The sequence below is a fragment of the Artemia sp. Qi Xiang Cuo genome, chromosome 20 (assembly GCF_049724085.1).
Source record: "Artemia sp. Qi Xiang Cuo chromosome 20, ASM4972408v1, whole genome shotgun sequence".
Lineage (NCBI taxonomy): Eukaryota > Metazoa > Arthropoda > Branchiopoda > Anostraca > Artemiidae > Artemia > Artemia sp. Qi Xiang Cuo.
The window spans coordinates 25,215,070-25,236,248 of record NC_142813.1 but is presented as its reverse complement, the minus strand read 5'-3'; the positions used below and the strand labels follow the sequence as shown (position 1 = coordinate 25,236,248).

The window sequence follows — 21,179 nt, the reverse complement described above, 5'->3', positions numbered from 1 at the left end:
ATAAAAAACACGAGTTTTCTCAACTGAAAATAACTCTGTATATGAGGGGGGCTGCCCATTCCTCCTCCCTTGCTCTTTCCGTTAAAGTTTCACTTTTTGTCCCAGTTCTTTAACAACAACTCCTAAAACATAAGGGCTGGTGAATCTAAATGAGAAATGTTTTTCAAAAACTCTATGACTTCAGCATAAAGAGCAACGACTTAGTAATGATCAGCCTCTCTTATATATATTATTTTCTCCCTTTTTCGAAAATCGGGCAAATTTTCTCAGGCTCGTAGCTTTTGATTGGTAACATGGAAATTCATGAAATTTATATATTTGGGTTCAGAATAAAAAGCCAATTCTTTTGAGGTATTTATTGTTATTAAAATTCCGGTTTTAGATTTTTGGTTACTATTGGGCCCAATCGCTCCTTACTTACAGTTTGTTACAACGAACTGTTTGATTGGAGAATGCAATATCAAGCTACTTAGCGGTAATCGTATACATTTCTGTTAATTATGTAGAGTTTCTGTGTTATTATCAATTTTGTTTATCAATAAATTTTCTGAAAAGGACCATACAGAAAAGGAAGAGTGTAAACGAAAACCAAATATTTTGTAAGAATATAACAAGGGAAGGCCCATCTAAACATTCATATGCTCATAGCAGGAAAACTATTCGATCGTGTGCGAAGAAAGTTTCTCTTATAAATCCGCTTTAATAAGACGCCAAAGAACTCATTCTGGCGAGAAACTTTTCTTCTGTTATGTATATAAGAAGCGTTTCCATTCCAGATCCAGTTTATCAATATATCAGGAACTCATACTGGGTAAAAACCCTTTGAGTGCGACGTTTGTAAGATATGTTTCACTCAAAACTCCAGTTTAATGCAACACAACTGATGTGTAAGAAGATTAGAAGAATCCATAGTCATACCCGCCTCTTCTCAGGGGCGGATCCAGAATTCTTTTAGGGGGGGGGGTGCAAAATAGGTCGATCCGATAAACTTGCGCTAGGAGCAAGTTTAATTAACATAAACTTGCGTTGATTAAGTAAATTACACTACTTTAGTCTACGTTAGGGGGTAGTTCGTTTAAGTTGTCCTTAGTGCTATATATATTTTTTCTAAATTCGTGACGCCATGTACAATTGAATATCTGAATTGCCGGTAGTCTTTTATCGAGGTTATTGTAACCAGGAAAAAGACATCTTGTCTGGTGGTTAGGCCGACAAAGAGATCCAAAGGCATTGAGTGCAAAGATCCAGTGCATTGCTTGGATTGGGAACGGATAAAAACATCTTTCACCGATCCTCAGCATTGGACAGGTTGGACTTATGATGGGTTTGGAGCTGAGCGAAACCCGTCATAAATAGCACTCGTAGTCAACATTGAATGATTACAACGGTGAAAAGCCATACAAGCAGAGGCATCATTTATCTCTTGGAGCTCCTATTAGAAGAAAAAGGAGGAATAGGGTTGGTTTGATTAGTAAACACTGAAATAATCTCAAATTAACGAACCACGAAAAGTGATTCAAGGTAAAAGAATTTTTATAAACGGAAAATTTGAGTGTGATAAGCTCCTTATCTACATTATTTCTGAGAGGCATCTTTTAGTTAGTGTGAGATAAGAAAGCGAGAATGAACGGCACAGAACCTCTTCTTGAGTTACAAGAACAAATTTATGTGGTCTCTGGAGTTTTAGGCGGGGTTAGCCTCATACTTTTAGTACTTGTGATAGTGCTATTCTCCAAAATTTCAAGGTACGGATCGATTTTTCTACAAATGCTTTGCTTGTTTTCGTTTTTTTTTTATTGCCTAATCTTTACGTCCTTTTGTGTTTAACTTGCTTAAGGAATATATTAGTTTTATTGATTAGGTCTGAATACGGTTAGATTAGTTCATTTGAAAATATTAGTTTGTATTATATTAGCACTTCGAAATGTTAAATGAGTACCTCATATAAGTTGGAAAACAAATTCAAAAAGTAGCATTTTAATTTGCCGTCAATATTATACGTAGTATCTTATTCAGATGAAATGACAATGCCATTTTCCAAGAAATTACCCCATTCGAAAATACAGAAATGCAAATCTGGAGAAAATCAAAGTGATCTTAATCTCACAATTTTTGTAAACTGAAGACGATTCTGTTCGTGAGAGATTAGAACAGAACGAGGTGAAGGATTTGGCATGGGATTTAGAACTATCCAACCAGCCTCAGATCTGTTACCATAAATATTGTATGAGATACCTTGCTCAACAAAACAGGTAGAGAGTTTTCTCTTTTTGACCAAGACAAAGTATGTCTTACCTATGCTTTCTAAACGATGATCGAGTTATATACCATAGTGAAAGGTGAACATACCATAGGGAACATACCATAGTGAAAGGGCAGGAAAATTAAGACTGTGACGCATTAATTATTCATCGATAGCTCAAAATGGAATTTGAACTATATCCTCTTCTTCCACAATGGAAATTTATGTGGTACAGTTTCAAATGGTCAATTAGTTTCCTTACAGTGCAAATGAATCTACAAAGAAATTCGTTGATCTTTCCAGTATGACATACACGAATGAATCATCAGTGTTACTTTAAGATATTCTGCCTCCTCCTTCGCCAGCAATGCGGCCTATTTCAGGTATGTTGTTGTTGTCGTAAGGGGTTTGACGCGTTCGACTAGGTCATATGCGTTCGAATCACTAGGTTCATCTGTGCCTTGCTTTGGTGTCACTTCAGTCAATATTCACTAAACTAGATCATGCATCACTTAACTTGTTATTGGTAGGGGATTATTCACCTGCAGCAACTGCCTGCGTTGGAAAACACGAGTCAAAATAATTCAACTATGCTTTGTCATACAGTAATTAAAGTACGTATACAACAAAATAATACATTTTTACATTATAACCTGTCACACTTCCACATAAAGAAAGTTAATCAGATAAAATAATGATAATAAAAACAAATAAAATAACAAACAGGATAACTCTAAAATAAAATAATATGGGAAGCAGCAACATGGCCTGCAAGAGTAAAATAATATGGATAGATAAATAGGTGGATAAATTTCTATTTTCACCAAAAGTTTCCTGTCACTTCCAATTTTTTTTGGTATAGTCACATTAAAAAGCAAATACATAAAAAACGCTAATAAATCATCCTGCTTTTCATGATACATTTTTACAAAATTAGGCATAAAACTTTTCGCTAACCGCTGATGGACACAGCACACTGGCTGAAGTTTCTCAACAGGCACTGCAACCATGCACGGGAGCCGTTTTGTTGTGGATTGAGGAGGAAAAGGGGTTTTGTGGATTGGGTGGATCAGAGATTTTCTTCCGAAGTCCATGCAGAGTTTCTCTCTTCTTTTTTTCAGGGTTTGCATTTTAAACTTTGTCAGTCGCTCTTCATACGACATTTATACCTGCTTCGATACTATCATTAGAGCTCTTTTCTGAACTCTTTCGAGCCTGGCGCGTTGCTCAGGCGTCAGTCCAAAATACTCTTCATGCGACATTTCTGCCTGCTTTGATACTATCATTAGATCTCTTTTCTGAGCTCTTTTAAGCCTGGTGCGTTGCTCAGCCGTCAGTCCAAAATGCCATAAAGGAGCTGTATATTCCAGTATTGGATGAATTCAAGATGTAAATATTCAGAGGAGGTGATCTGAAGGGGCGCCATGTTTGGACATAAGCTTGAGAATCTGCAGCCCAGCATTAGCCCTTTTTACTAGACTAGATGTGTTTGCTTCCCATTTTAAATCACTGATAATTATAATTCCCAAGAGCTTAATCTTCCTGACTTTAAGAGAATCAGTGATAGTTGGTAAAAAATTTGGTTCAGAAGAATTTAAAAATGAAATAGTTAAAATTGAAGAATTGCTGTCATTTACTGTCATATTTGAACTGGAGTGATTTCAACTGTTATATTTGAATAGGAACCATCTACCACTTATCTTGCTATTTATAGGGGCTATTCACCAGCAACAACCACCAGTATTTATAAACAGGAACCAAAAAGATGCAAATTACCTTATCAGACAGCAATTAGAAATACTTATACAACTCAATTATAATAAATAATACAAATTAACTGCAATCTGTCACCTAAATCAAAATATAGACAAATAAAATACAAATGAGACAACTCTAAAATAAAATTTAAAAAATAAACATCCAGGAAAAATTTTAGGGAATGAACCAAACCAGAAGTCTTAACCAAATTATTTAATAAGTTTATGCTTCGTCATCCAGCCCAGATTCAAGGAAAAATGGTATAGAGATAACTAGTCATTTTTCTGAGAAGGGGCTAACCTAGGTCTCTGTAACCTAGTTATAGCACCTTCTGGGCTAGGTATAGACTCCTTTCCTTTACGTTTCCTTTCTGCTTTGCCAGGGCTGCTGGTATCTGCTGACATTGTGGGAAGGCTTGAACCATCTCTCTTTAGTTTTTCAACTGAGTTATTCAGGCTACAGACTGCATTTTGGTGCTAACTTATAAAGCAGTTCACAAATAGATGTTACAACCTAAAATAGATCAGAGATCTGCTTTGCAACACCTTCAAACATGGCCATGTACCTTTTTTTTTTTAGTTCCTCAACTGAAAGTTGATTAGGAGTCAGTGGAGGGAAAGAGTCTGTATGTACTATGGGGATGGGTTTTGTATGAGTTGGGAGTCCTTTCTTCAAGATTTTAGCCGCAGTCCTCATGGGGATATTCTTGGTAAATGAGTAAGTAACAATGGCGTGCTTTTCATTCCGTATTGAACTCTCTTTGGAGTTAGCAGTATGGTTTTCATTGTACTTAGGGTACTTGAGTACCTGATCTTGTTTTATTGTTTTGGATTGGGGACATTCATTATTTTCAGGTATACTAATATCTTGCATGCGGGAGCGAGCCAGAAATGTAGAAATGTACGAGACGAATCGGGAAGCTCGTTTTAGATAAAGATTCCAAAAGAACAGTCACATAAGCACATAACTTCAAGAGAATGATTGACTGGGATTCAAAAGATTGTCAAATGCTTCCTTGCAAACGCTCCAACAATTATACAGTAGATCTTGAAAAGAAACGAAATAATTGGTTCAGGGACAAGCGCAAGGGGTCAAAAATTATAAATTCGCTGAATTTTCTGGGCACATCAGCCTTCATTCAGTCTTTGAACGGTTAAGAACTATCTATTCTTTTAAAAAGGATTAATCTCAGTTTTGAACCAGTTGTTGGTAAAAGATTTTTATTTTGATTTAATTAGACACTGTTGTTATTTGTTTGTTTGATGCACTCCTGGACAGGCTGCCCATTGTGCGCGTCTCCTCAATTTCATCAGAGCCTTTGGGGGTGAAAGGTGTTTCACGTCAAAATTCAGCTGTCCAGCTGTTGTTCTGTCATGACCAAGGGTCAAATAATTTAAACAGCAATCTGGCTTTTGTCACTGTGGTTGAAGAGGTGTTTTGAAGAGTCAAGGCAAAATCCATTAAATCAATGGCAAGCTATATTCAACTCCGTCTAATGATGTCACATGTGACCCTCCATATTTACAATTCAAACACAACTGGCTGATCTGGCAATTTAAACTGATGAGCTTGGCTTGCGATATATACACATACTCATGCATATGCATGTCACTAATTTACATGTACAATATTAAAATAATGTGCAACAATATTAATATATACAGTTATTAATACATATTACAGCACTAAGTGTAGCTTAGTATCTACAATAAAATGGCCTCCACAGATTTTTTTTTCTAGCCCAGGGTGGTGCCTGTGCATGGTCGTAAATGCACCAAAATACTTTTGGCAAGCTTTTTTCAGTGGCAATCTCTGTGTCTCTTGCTTTTTACAATACATTAAAATATGCCTAACATCCTCTTCTACATTGCAGTCCTCACATAATCGAAAATCTACTGACTTCCATTTAAATAAAACCCTCCTAATTCAAGCATGGCCTGTTTTGAGCCTGAATATACTGATAGCCAGGTGTCTGTCTGGGTGGCATAGAGCAGGAGGTGGGGTACCATTACCATAATCATACAAATCAAGCATCTGGTTCTGAGACCTTTGACCAAAAATCTCTTTATCCTTCTCCTTTAGCGACTTATCATGATAACATAAGGAATCGTTCACTGAATACTGACATACTAAATTCTCCCCATACCTAGCACCCCATATTGCCAGCTTAACTGCCGGCTCATTTCCCAAATTCCAACATGTACTGGTACCCATGTTGCTACAATCTCATATTTGGCTGTAATCAGTTTCAGCATCAGTTGTAATCAGTTTTGTGTCTTTTCTAAAACCAGCACTGATTTTCTTGCTGGCCTATGACCATAGATCAAATAAATCAGTACTGAAAGTGATTCACTACATATTAAATATTTACCTACTGGCAAAACACTTGCGATAAATTAAAACGCTTTCAATAATGCATACAACTCAAGTGAAAAGATTGACAACTTCTCTGTTACTTTAAAAGACAGTGCATGACTTATCCCAGGGACCACAACTGCAGCCCCATCCCCAGTGGCAAAGCATGATCCATGAGTGAATACCATTCTATGTCCAGTCTGTGTCCCCTGGTCTACCCATTCATACCACCTAGCTCTTGCCATATCTGGTGGTTCCTTTGGACTACCCCTTGAGAATGGGGGTAGTGCTATATTTGACTTTATACCTGTACTAGAAGCTGAGCCTATCTCATCAATGACATCAGGAGTTGGCATAGGAGCAGGTGTTTCAGAGATGTGTTTCACCATTCGACAGTTTGGTGGAGTTGGTTTTGGTTGGAGTCTTTGGTTCTGATCATATGTTTCAATAAGTTCTTTGTAGATAATGTCATTTGGGATCAACATCTTACGTGTAAAATATTGCGCTTCTAATTTCTTCATTCTAGTTTCTAATGTTGTCAGTCCTAGTTCACAGTATATTGCAGGTAAGGGGGTTGATTTTAGGCATCCAAAAATTTTCCTCAGTATACAATGCAGGGCTGTATCCAGTTTTTTCAGGAGTTGGGCAGGTGCTTCTCTATGGAGGAGGCAGCCATAATCCAACTTGCTTATTACAACTGCTCTCACAAGCTGGGTGGCGACAGAGAAAGGGGCTCCTCTCTTAGATAAGCAAATAGCATTGACAAAGTTGGTTCTGCTCTTGAGGTTTCCAATTAAATAATTCACGTGGTGAGTCCATGAGAGTGAAGTGTCAAAAATCACCCCAAGGTTGCAGAAATTTTCAACTGCTGGGACAGAGGTGCCACTACTGAAAGCCATGGCGTTGAATGAATCTTTGTCCTTGTGAAGAGGAGCACTGCTGACTTAGCAGGAGAGAATTTCATGTTGTTGACAGTTGCCCATAAACTAAGATAATCAAGACCCTTCTGGACAGCAGCTTGCAGGAAACGCTTATCTTTTGAAGTTGCAACAAGTACAATATCATCAGCATACATATACAGATTGCATCCCAATATATGTTCAAAACTAATATCACTGTAATAAATAAGGGGGGGGGGGCGTAGTACCCCCCCCCCTTGAGGTACTCCCACATCTGGTTTATTTCTTGATGGAGATTCACTCTCCCCCATACGGATCTCCAGTTCCTGGCTTCTCAAGTAATCTTAATTAGACACTGAATTCTTAATTAGGCACTTATAAACTATTAAAAGTATTTCTTCCATATCTGTAACCTAGTGGAATATGTGACGTCACTGAACAAATTGAATTGACTGGAGTTTCTGTCCGCCGCATTAATTGAACTTTTGGCAAACTTAAATTGAGATAATTTCATATGATCTTCATGCACGGCATGCCAGTTTGGGAATAACAAGGATTATAGTGGTACAAAATTGCATTCGTATTGGCAATACTTGTGACAAGTTGAGAGCTTTGAATTTGTTCATTTTATTCCAAGGAATGTTTACACAAGGCCAGAATCCAGGGGATAACCATATCTCAGATGATGCAGAATCTCGAATAATGGGGATGGTCACCCTAATGAAAGGTTAGTTAGCAAAAATAGACCCAATTTCATCAGAAATAGCGGCAATAAATGGGGGACTGGGACAGTTATCAACTAAGCTGGAGGGAGCGATCACTGAAGTTAAGGCAGAAAACATATATACGCAGCGTGAAGTGGATTCTCTGAGAACAGAACTGGATAAGACACGACTTAAAATGAGTAGCCTAACATGGAGGCTGGTGTGATTTTATACAGCTTTGATCCGTCAAGACGAGCATAAACATTACTTGAAGATATAGTCGCCAGTTTTAACTAGTTTATTCCGAACGCCTCGTTACTCCTTGGCGACATAAAAGACGTTTTTCGTATTAAATGCAATAAAAGCCCCCGCCCCGCTTTGGTTAAATTTACGAGTGCTTTTTGCCGCTTTTTTTGTTCTGAAATCAGGCACACATTTTAGACACGCAAAAATTTGGATTATGGCTGGCTACACAGAACGAGAATTGGTTGCGAGAAAGAAAAATGACATTTACCATTAAGAAAGCGAAATCAGCGGGCAAAGAGGCTAAGTTGCGTGGTATGAAACTGTTTGTAGAGAACAAGAGTTATGTACATAATTTTGTAACTGATCCGATAGAGGAGCGCACAGTACTTAGTGGTGAATATAGAAGGGGAGTTGCTAGTGCACACCAGATATCGACCCCTGGAGGTTCAAACATAACGTTGATAGATGGCGGAAGACCGAGAGCGGATTCGCAGTTATTGAACTCAAGCGCCACATCTGTAAAATGTAATCGAAATGCATACAACACCCATTTCTGTTGCTTAGCCCGAATGATAGTGCACAAAATGCAACACAGCCGCCTTTTCTTATAGATAGGGCCGCAATAAATGAAAGGCAGATCGTACCTCGTAAGCTATCTTTCTAAGATCAAAGCGATTGGCCACAAGAATAGGAAGACCAGAGTCAAGGTGCTGTCTAGGAAATAATAAATATAGTACGTTGGAACATTCAAGGATGGAGTGAAATAAAATTAATAGTCTATTGGTATCGCAGTGAATGTTTGATGTTGTAGCATTATCTGAAACTTGGTTGGAAAATGAAATTCAGTATGAAAGGTTTCGGTATTTCGGTATAATCGGTATCCATCGTAAGAAATCTAGGAATGGATGAACTTATGGTGGAGAAGCACTTTTTGTATCAGAGAATTTTTTTTGTCTAAACATAAAGTCCAGCGGTTTAAGAGTGCTTCTTGTAATTTGATAAGGTTAAGAGTCAAAACCGATGGACAGTTTATTATTTTCTGTGCAGTTTAAATCCCTCTACAGTCAAGCTCGTACAACGAGGAGGATACGTGGTGTATATTAGAGGTTGAAAAATGTAAATTTTCTATTCAGTTTCCTTCCGATTTGTTTTGTCTTATGGCGGACTTTAATGGTTATGTTGGGGTTACTCCAAAAGTTTTGATGTCACCTCATGTCTATACGGACGAAGCTGCTTGGGAGGTTTGGGATGATTTGATAATCCACCTCCCTCCAAGGGCAAGTAAGGACCATAGTAGCCGGAAGAATAATTGGGGTTGTAAAATTTTCGATTTTTGTGGTAAGAAAAATTTTGTTATTTTGAATGGAAGAGTTGGAAAGGATGGAGGTGTGGGAAATTTATTTATTTTTCAGGAGCTTCTCCAAAAGTGTGATTGATTATATTCTGGTTTTTGTTCCTCTTTGGTGTCTCTGTGTGTATTTCGAGGTGATGGCAGTGGTATGTTCGGATTACTTGTCTGTTAGGGCTATTTTTGAGTGGATTAGTTCTAAGAAACTAGCGGCTAATAGTGATAGGAAGAAAAAAACGCAGGGAAAATGAGGATTTAGGGATTAGAAAGGCACTGAAAGTAACAGAAGAGAAAGAGAAGGATTTTCAGAGTATGATAATGAGTGAAGAAGTTTGGCAGGAATTAGAGAAATGTTTGGTTTTATTATGTAATGGAAAGATAGATGAGTCGTTAGCGTTAGCTTATGATGTTATATACAAAGTAGGTTCAAAGTTAAATTGTAGAGTTAAGAATGATATTAAGAATGGATATTTTGATGAAGATTGTGAAAGGAAACGCCAGGAAGTTTTAGAGGCACTGGGGAAAGTCAGAGATAGCATAGGTAGTACGGAAAATACTAGATTCTATATGAATTAGAAGTTGAGTCGGAATAAGTATAAAAAATGTTGAAGATTAAGGAAAAAGAGCATGAAATTAGGACAGGAGAGCAACTGAAGAAAGATTATAGAGAATGAGATATTTGGACCTTTTTTTTGTATAAATAGGAAATCTATATGAGGAATAGAAGTTTATGGTGGTATACCAGCAGTAGATTCTTGGCCTATATATTTAGAGGAGAGAAAATGAAGTGATTATGAACCAAGGAGGAACTAGTTTGAGCGTAGATCTGGTATCTGCAGTAAGTAATGTAGCAGATAGGTCAATGAAAGAATGTGGTGTGATTTGGTTGCTCCCATCCAGGTAAGTGAAGTTTGGGAAACAATGAAATGAATGAGAGGTGTGTCTGCTGCAGGTATAGATGGGATACCAGCCGCACATTGGAAGTGGGGACGGGTGTGGCTGCTGCCTGTTATAGCAGGACATTTTCTGGTATATTGAGTAGTGCAGAATATCCCTTGTCTATGGCTACGTCTATTCGTAGGCCATGAGAATTATAGAGGTAGTACCGGGAGCCCGGCGACAAAGTCTAAGTAGGCCTAATGTGCTTAGTAGGACTTCCGCTAAGATATTATGTCGTAGGAGTAGGATAGATAGTTGGATAGACCAAAATAGAACTTTATCAGATTCACAGGCGGGGTTCAGAAAATGCTACAGTCCAATAGATCAGATTTTTATTTTATTAAGCATTATTAAGAAGCAAGTTAGGAGAAAAGAGGATAGGCTATCTATTACATTTTTGAATTAAAAAGGGTTATCTGACGGAGGGGATAGAAGCTTAATGATAATCTTGGTTAGCACTATGGCTACCAAGTGTATTTGTTAAGATTTTTGCATCTATGTATAATATAGTTAAGGCTGAAGTACGGGTAGGTAAGGATTTCTCGAGGGTTATTAGGAGTAGACTAAGCAGAGATGTACGATTTCCCCAAGGCTGTTTTCAGTGTATATTAAGGATTTTGAAAAACATTTGACAGGCAGAGGCGCCCCAATAATTAAGTTTTCAAATGCAAGTGTCAGTGCATTACTTTTTGTGGACAGGAAGTAAAGAACATCTACAACAACTGCTTGATCTAGCATCTTCTTATTTTAGGAATAAGAAATTATTATTAAACGTAAAGAAGTCGGTGGTTATGGGTTTTGGGAACTACCTTAATTATCACCTTAGAGTTTTTGTTAATACCTTCCCTATTCATAGTAAGGCTCTTCAAGTATTATAAAATAAAGACACTAGACTGCTCGCATCTTCTTTACCCTAACGGCGCCGTTCTTTAAAAACGTTCTAACTCTGATTTAATTCATATTTATTGTTCAAATTCGGAAACCTACGAAAGATATTCCTGTTTCACTCTAACATATAAGTAAAGAGTAAAACTTTCAAGCAAGATGGTGAAAAAATAAATACATTATAAATGTCCCAAGTATTTCGGATTTACGTCCAGAATCCTTCATCGACCCTAAAAAAAGATGAAAAATAAGACTAAAGAACTAAAAGCATTTGAAAATAAAAGGATTAAAACACTGTACATAAAGAAAAATCATATATGGAAGAGAATAATCGCTGTTTTGAAAAAATTTCTAAACAACTCCTTGGCATAACAAAGCCCTACAGAAATCCAATAAAGCTGAGGCACATAAGGTCGGGGTTCGAAAGATTGACATCATCGGACAAAGTGAATTCTCATAAATTCCAGTAAAATGAAATTATCTCTTTTTTAATATCTTGTGCGTAAACTAGGCCAACAAAATTGAGGTCAATTAAGAAAAGCCTTTCATAAGACCATAAGAATCTTTTAGACTTACGCTATACAGATGATGATTTGCGTGACTTAGACAAAAATGTTAGTGAAATGAATGAGTTTTTGGAGGTAGTATTAAAAAAGACGGTTGAAGCAGTAGATATATAAAAAGCAGAATAGCCAAGATGCAAAATGTGTTTTCCGTGCCTAAAAAAATTGGAAAAAATAGGAATACACTCGCAAGTCTTTGAACTCAACTTCAATTTTTTTTTTCAATTCAATTCATTCTATTTAACATAAAAATACATTTAACAAATATGCCAATACCCGCCCCAAGAAAGATACCAAACAGCACTTGCGACTGGGCGGGTACATACACTAAAAAACAACCCACACAAATTACATACAAACACTACAAAACAACAAAAAAAATCAATCAATCTCTCATCAATTTTTTCAAAACGTTGCTATGTATAGATAAGGCTGTAGAGCGACGAAGTTCAAAGTTTCGAAAGCAGATGGTGGTTGAAACGTAGTTTATTTGTGACGGATATTTTTTCAGTTTAAAAATACAACTACAGATTTTTCAGCATTAGTTTCCAGACGGGTTTTCGCTTTCTAGGGCTACAGCGCTGTTAAAACAGCGGTAAAACGCTAGATAGTTTGACTCAAGTTCAGAATATCATGACTGCATAGCAGACGATGAATGAAACATTCATGAATGAAACTAACTTGTCTCTCGTCTGCATAGCAGATGATAGACAAGTTAGACTGGTGAAGATGCAAGACTTGGGAGCGGTTAACCGCACATCGAGAACTTCAGTGTTGAAGAGGGAAGGGGAAGAAACGGCACCTTGACGGGTACCTTTATTGACCTCAACAAGAAAATCAATTATAAGAGTGAGTGCATCTATAAAAGCAGAACGTTTCATTAGAGGGCTGTCGACTTCGGATGATGAATGAAAGATTAGGCAAACTTTAAGATGAAGATAAATTTCACGGAGGGCTTTGAAATATGCAGGGAGTACCACAGGCTATGCTGTAAAGAGAAGCATAGCGGTGTGAATCAGAGAGTCAAACATAGTCGTTTTCATGTAAATTTTTTATCTTTTCGGTTGTTTTTATGAGAATCCATACATTAGCTCGCTATTTGTATGTTGGAGAAACTTTTTCAACGATTTTAATCTGGACACATATAGAATTGTTTAACTTAATTTTGTACCTCCTGAAGCTGACCTGAAAAATAAAATTTAATATCATTCCCACAATATTCTATCTATACTCTTTGACAGCTTGGATATATTTACACCCTTTTTATTAATTTAAATCTAAAGAGCAGAAGTAGTAATAGTAGTGGACCCAAAATTTTCAACTTAAAACCTCCAGTTGTTATAGAAATATTGCTGAGGTGACGTATTGGCAACCATACACACAGTGCTGTTTGATTTAGGTTTAGAACATACTGGCTCAATTGTATATTTGTAGGGGATTGGCATACCCAACATCCCTAGAGACATAGTTATTAGTCCTTCTATTTAGAATATTCAAAACCATGGCAATGACAGTGGCCAAATATGGCTCTAAACGCTGGCAATTCGAAAGATTAAGGAAGGTACGTTAAATGTTTTCCTGGGAAAGTGACTAATGATAAGCTTTACATACTCGTTCCAGTTCAGTTCAATTCACTTTTATTTACAACTAAAAATGACATTCAACTTAACTGCCAATACCATCCCCAAGAAAGGTACAAAAAGCGCTTGCGACTCAGCGGGTACATACAACTGATTTTCTAACCATTCTTTAACTAGACATAAGGAAAAAATACTAAAAAAGATTAACAAACAACTCATAATAATAATAATAATGAGGAAAAAAAATTGAGTCTTGACTTAAAAAATACTTTTCACCTTAGTTATAAACATACCCAGGTGCTCAGTCGCCCGAGTACTATCCGGGATAGAGCTCTATATACTTGGCCCCGCAATCTGATAGGGAAGCCGGCTCTAGCTCCGCTTCTATGTGGGACAATGAAATCACTAGCATGACGCGTTTCATAATGATGAGAAGAGACTTATTATCACTAAAATAGTAAGCACGAAAAACCTCAGGGCTTACATGATTCAACATTGATAGGCAAAAATTCCAACCTGGTATTCCCCTGTAAAAATTGTGAAACTTCCGGTGTTATACATACCTTCAACACACCCATCAACAAGACGCATAGCTTTATTTCGAAGAACCTGAACACTTTTAAACTTCACATAAAAATTATTTGCCCATAACATGCAAAAATACAAAACCAGGAGTAAATCAGAGCCTGGTATAAAACCAATAAGACTCCCAGGGGCAACAAAAAATTCTAAAACACCGAATCACTCCAAGAACACAAGCCGCTTTTGTTGCAACAACATAGCCGTGGCGTTTCCCCGAAAGACTACAATCAATGTAAAAGCCTAAATAATGAAATTCCCTACTCTAGAATATAAAAAAAAAATTAGTATTAGCAACGTTAATTGATAACAAACTCAAGCTAGTAAAATTGTAGAAACTAATCAAAACACTATTCGTTTTGAAAACTAGACTATCCAAACAACAACTAGAAAAGGTAAAAGCAGACTCATCAGTGAATGCCTTTAAACAACAAACAATAAAACCTCAGAGTGTCCACAGGACTGATCCCTGCGGCAAATCACAAGACACTTCATTGGGGGAAGAAGACACACCATCACTTTAATAGAGGTCCCACAAAAACATTTCAAACAATTTCAAACTCACACCTTTAATACCTAGGCATTCTAATATCTGCAATAAAATGACTGACCGTAGAAAGTGACTGGAAATGACTGACGTTTGAGTTTTGACATATTGAATATCAAATAATATGCTGTACGAAAAATGTGGTTCAATGTGACTTTCTAGGGTTATAACGTAAGAACGGTTAAGATGGATAGGTCGCATTTTACAGATGATAGATTGCCAATTTTGCTTATTGCCCATCTATCTGGTACCAAAGGAAAAGCAGGCTGTCCCCAAATGGAGTGGGAAGAGCTCATAAGAAAATACTTAAAAGAAATTTGGGTACTTATGTAAGATTGTCTTACTTATCGGGATAAAATTTGGTAGCGTGTTATAACCGAGGTGTTGGTAAGATCGGTACTCAGAATCCAGTGAAAACTGATATTTATTATAAAATAGAATAAAAGGAAAAATGTTCTAATTCTAATTATTCTGAATTCATCCAAAACCTCTTCTAGGTCGGCTGTTGTTTAATCCTCGTTGTTTACCGAAAAAAGGAGTAATTTAGTTCTAGGCTATCAATACTTCTAGTTGCAAGTGTTACTCTTGAATAATTAGACAAGACTTAGCTACCAAGGTAATTAGAATTCTTTGCTTCAAATTATTGTTTCTTGGAAACTAGGAATAACCCTTTTATTAGATCTCACATTATTTGTTTAAACTAAACAAAACTCTTATGTTTATATCTTGAAAAAAATGTTAAGGCTCTTTGGAACTTTGATAAACTTAAACTTTACCAGGGAAAATTGAATCTATCTGGACGGAAAGAGTTTGAAATTCTTAATCCGACAAAATAATTCCCCTTTCTTCCCTGGACTATCTGTAAAACATCAAGATCGCCTTTATATAAATATTGGCACGGGTTTAATAAATGCAAGAGTGGCTAAAAAGGGGAATGAGGTCCCCTTTCGCATAAACGTCAGAGAATACACAAGGAAGGAATATTTGATATTGTCCGATAATCCTAATCTATTTATATATAAGATTTTAATAAATGCCAGGCAAGTTCCAAGGGTCACTAAGATGGGAGGGTGAAGCACAAAGCTCTTAATCTATTCTTCTTGATTAAGGTTTTTTTTCTTTTCTTGAACCCTTAAGTTAATCACAAGTTTCAGTTTCTGGGACGAAACTAATTTTATCCTATTTTAATCCTTAAAATGGTGTACTTTGTATAGAGGGCACAAGCCTTGGTTAATTAATATACTCTAACCGAATTATAAACCCAAATCACCAAATATAATTAAAATCTAGTGTCCTAAGCTATTTGCGTGTGTATTTTCCTGCTTTTAATCTGTTTTACTAGATTACGCATCCTTTAATTAATAAACTCTTTATGAGCCAATTGACAACCCTCAAATGGAAATTTCTGCTCTGACTCCGTATCATTTTAAATGTCTCCAATGTAAGTATTAAATTAATTCAGTATATGGCTTGTTCTAGCCCAGGTGACAGAAATCTTTCTGAAGTTTATTTCTTATCTCAGTATTATTCTCAAAGGGAAATTTAAAGGATTCAATATAATAACTTAACTCAACACGGAATGGGATTTTCTCGATATAGTCTAAAGTGACGAAAAGGTTTAATATTATTACTTTAACTTTACATTTAAAGAAATTGAGCCGAGGCAGATACTTGCCATAATTAGTTAAAAAGGTTACTTCCCAAAAGTTCCTTTCTAGTCTCCTCTCCTCACAAGATAACCCCTATTTTCTCTGATCCGAACATTTTATTTATTTTGCTACTTGATTCGTTTAGCGACCTTCCCCTGATCTTTCAGCCAATCAACAACTTTTTGTTAAAAAGTAGTTTTTTTCCAGTATTTCAAGGCCTTGCGTTCCTCTTTGTTTTATACCAAAACTGGTCTAAATTAGGTCTTCAAATATTTATTACGGGTTCAAAAGTCGCTCGATACTTGAGCAAAAAAATTTCACTACAAGATTTATGACTAATTACGAAAAACGAAGTTATTTTCAAATTCAAGCAAATTTTAAATTGTCACTTTATTTCTGATCTATTAGCGAAAGGGTATACCAAGTTTTACTGAAATTGAGTTACCAAATTACACAAAATTAAGGCCTCCTTACACTTATTAATAATACGGAACACACTCAAGAATTACGATTAGGCAAGTTCTCAGAAAACCGGTTTTACAGCTACAAAAATGAGTGACGGGTGATACAATGCATTGGACTTATACAGATTGCATTGGACTTGTATAATTGAGGCTATATATTTGCACGTTAGGGGGGTGGGGTTAGGTTAGTGATGCTTTCCAAGTACTTTACCCCACCCCACCACCCCTGATGTGCAAATATATAGCCCAAATTATATTATTATATAAACTAAAGGTTATATGAAGGTTATATTTTATTAGAATTAACCTAACTTCACTTCTTGGGTGTGATTCGTATTATTAACAAGTTCCGAAATTTGGGCTTCAAAGGAGTGGGTAAGATTAACGCTTTGAATAGACTAAGATCGATGACGAGCATGCGCTGCTGTGCCTCAACGGCTTGGCACTGCCAAGACGTGTTGGTCCTGGTCCTGGTAATCAAAGTTAAATGCTTCGTAATACAACTACGTTTATAAGAAGTGAATGATTCATTCGATATCTACTTGGATGGAAGTGCGTTTAGTTCTCAAATTTGCATTAATATTCTTATATTTTATTCCACCATATTTACAGTATTGTGTTTTGATTTTTAGAAAACGTTCGTATTCTTTTTTTTTAGCAATAAAAAGACGAGAGGCTACGGCTTCTTTTCTAATTAAACTATGGTAAACGAGATTTAATCTGTTCGACCCCTCACTCCTGTTTATACTAAATCACCTATACATGATTTTTTATTATTTCTATGCTTATTTTTTTAAGATATGAATCTAAAAGCGGCCAATTTCAAGCTAAACTAGACATTTAGGCTGAAAAATAGTGGCCTTGACAGGACTTGAAATCACTCGGTGACCTCTACCTGAAAAAATGTTCCTTTGGTTTTAACAAATATAGTTTGGACTAAGTCAGGCCGGGCTAATTCAGCCTGGGCTCGACAATCCTTGCTGATGGACTGGGAAAATTTGACAGCATTTAAGAAATGTTTTTCCTTAATATTTTCAGTTTAAGAAAAGTAGTCAATTCTTTGAGAACCACAAGTCAGCCATATACTGGAACCACAGCACCAACTAGGACTGACACATCAAAACAAGCCGTCATGCCCCCTCAAGACCCAGAAGTCTCACAGAGGTTTTCACAATATCCCCCGAATTATCCTATGAATGGAACAGCGATGGATGGAAAACAGAACTACCAAGAAAATCCAGGATTTGTTGGGGACAACAGATTTAATGGCTCAGGTGTAATTAACAAGCCTAGCATTGATCCAAGGTAACTGTTTTTTTTTCTCATAGAACTGTTTAAAATAAAGGAAATATCTTTCTCATTACGATTGGTCCTTTTACAGTTTGAACCTGTCATTTTTCCTTCTTTGATACGGTATCCTGATTCTTAATGAAAAAGACCTAAACAGGGAATAAACTGTAACTGGATACAGAGGGAAGAAACTGAGCAAAACCGAGTCATCACTGAGCCGTTCTATGCAAATAGCCAATATTCGCTGTCAACGAATAAAAAGCACAAGATACAACAATAGTGGATCTAGAGAAAAATCTTTGGGGGGGGGGGGCGCAATGTGACAAGGGTGCCAATAATTGACCCAATTGACAAGTTTATTTAAAAAAAAAGTAAAAAAATGAAAAAAACAGACTGTGGGCACCATAAAATGTTGGAAAGGGCTGGGGTCCCCTTGCATCCCTTCTGGATCTGCCCCTGAGATAAAATTAAAACAACGTGATTTATGTACTTCCTCAATCATTGTTTGGTTCACTTGAGAGCCACATGGCTCACAATCTGCCCATTTAATGGTTACCTAATGCGAAGTATTTCTCAGTACCTGCATGAGTTTTTCACATAATGTCAGCAAGTAGGTTCTTTGTCCTCACAAGAGAGTAAACACCTTTTTCTTTCTTACGCTTATCACCCGAGAAGCTATGCAGCTAGTTGCTCATGTATAGGTTTATTAAGGTTCTCAATAATTTGCTTGTTTTTTTTCTTATATTTTGTTGGTATCGAATAATGAACAATGATCATACTCGAAATTATTGCGTTGATGTTTATCATTGATTGGATTCTTCCACTGTTTACATCTTCGTTTTCTTCTTATTCTTTCTTTTGTTAGCAATGAAATTAAAAATGTTGATCTGTTGTTAAAACAGCCTATAAGAATATGTCTTTTGCAAAATTTAACGTAAAATTCAGTTTTTAAGTTATATCCAATTTCTAATTATAAGTCAGCTTCTGTTCAGTTTAGTTTCAAAATTCAGTTAGTTTCTAATTGAGGAATTAAGTTATGAATTATATAACCCAGAGCGTTATCTCTATATAACCCAGAGCATTATCTCTGGAAAAAATATTCCAACATGGGACGCAGTCATAATATAGAAGTTACACCCTATCTTCAAAATACCTGTTTTTGCATCTTCCAAGAGAAAGCAGTGTCGTAGATTATTGGGAGAAGGGCTCATAAGAACATAAGTCTGTAGTGTTACTGCTCTTTTTTCGTGCCAAAAAATATTGATGTTGGCCGAACAGGTAAAAATATATATATATATATATATATATATATATATATATATATATATATATATATATATATATATATATATATATATTATTTATTGCCTAGTTTCAGGTGAGTGGGGGTGGGCTGGAAGTCTTTCGTCTGAGAAGGGAGGCATGAAGCCTTAAAAAGTGCAAAGGCCAGCATACCCAAAATTTCTGTTTGTTTTAAGCTTTGTTTTGTTACAATCTTTACTCTTATGTCAATAGTTTAGTTTTCTTTAACTCCAATGGCATCCCAAAATTTAGCTGCTTTTAATAAATTACACCACCGTCAGATCGAATGATTGTTCGAATAATTTAACGGTCCACTTCAGAATAAATCTATCGTTTTTCGAAACGTAGTAGCTTTATTTTCAGCAATACTGCCGCAGATTAAATCTTAGCTAAAGTTCGAAATGGTTGCACTCGTATACGTAATGTGATGGAGTCTTAGGCACGATTATTCGGATTATTTTAGGGTCCACCTATTTCTGGAATACCTTCTATATATTGTATTCCTTATTGTTAATTTCAGATATCTCCAATACCGAAGTACAAGCAACGTAGCCAATCCACAGAATTATCCCAGAAGTAATGCAAGTGTGACCTATTCAAAATATTAAAACATTTGACTTATATTTTCGAAATTTAATTTTGTAATTTAATCAAATAAAAACCGTGTTTTGTTTGTTTGTTGCCTCAGTTAATCCAACCTTTGTTTAGTATTTGATAAAATGCCAAATTGAGATTCATTTTTACGAAGAAACATGACAAATTTTAAGATAAAAAAACCTAGACTTGCTCAAGGTTGCTTGAGTCCATAGGGCGGTTTTTTCACTCGTCAATGTGCTAAGATCTTATATCTTTTGTTGTTTTTATGCAAACTTCTTTCGTCATCTGCTCTGATCAGCGGTCTGAGAATAATGATGAGTATATCATCAAAGTTCTCTCATCAGTGTTCTATACGGCAGAAAAATGATGAACAAAGATAAGTAAAAAAACAATAATCTTTGCGCAAAGATGCAAGATCTGATATGTAAGATCTTAGTGCTAAAAAACAGGCCTAATGAATGCTGGCTATGATACATGAAGTTTCCGTTATTAGGAGATAATTAATATAAATTCAAAATATATTTCGTCAATAATTACATTTCTTTAGCTGTATTTTTTTTAATACGCATGTAAAATCAACTAGAGCTCCAGCATCAAGGACCCGTAAAGGGTTGCAGCATCCTTGTCCCATGGGTTACAGTTGTGGAGTAACACATGCAACGTTATATCACGGGTAATAAATTTGTATGCTCCCATATCACGTTTGCAGATGCGTCATGATAATTCTGAGCTATTGTTTGTAAGATTAACGTGTAATTAGAGAACTTTTAGAGGAAGTTGCAAAATTTCTAATTTGGGACGGGGGGGGGTAAAGTATTTGGACAGCGTGGTGTTAGAAAGCAATTCTTACTACATAATATGCAGAATAATTGTAGCTAAGACATTTTTCATGGAGACCTGCTATACTTTACAACCCCCCCCCCTCCGCTAATGTACAAATATATAGCCCAAATTATATAAGTCCAATGCATTCTGTCATCCGTCACTTGTCTTTGCGGCTATGAAACCGGTTTACTCATATCTTACATTCAGATCAAGAACTTGAGTGTGTTCTGAATAATTAACAAGTACCCAGAATTATAAGCAAGAGTGGTGTATCTAGCGAAAAACAATAAAAATTGAAATATCAAGGACATATGGTGTTTTTCTGCAGCTGATAAAAGTATGGAAGTACACAAAAATAAGTCTGAGATATTAGATTGCGGTACAGGAAGCCAATATAATGGCAGTGG

At 36.2% G+C, this 21,179-nt stretch overlaps 1 protein-coding gene across 1 annotated transcript; it reads left to right on the top strand.

Moving 5' to 3' along the window:
- The first annotated feature begins 1,617 nt into the window (after nucleotides 1–1,617).
- Nucleotides 1,618–20,025, top strand: LOC148940040 (uncharacterized). The gene is made up of 3 exons (XM_089106157.1): nucleotides 1,618–1,745; nucleotides 17,797–18,063; nucleotides 19,871–20,025. The coding sequence occupies exons 1-3, from the start codon at nucleotides 1,624–1,626 to the stop codon at nucleotides 19,956–19,958; spliced, it is 477 nt and encodes a 158-aa protein (XP_088962283.1). The 5' UTR covers nucleotides 1,618–1,623; the 3' UTR covers nucleotides 19,959–20,025.
- The last annotated feature ends 1,154 nt before the right edge of the window (nucleotides 20,026–21,179 follow it).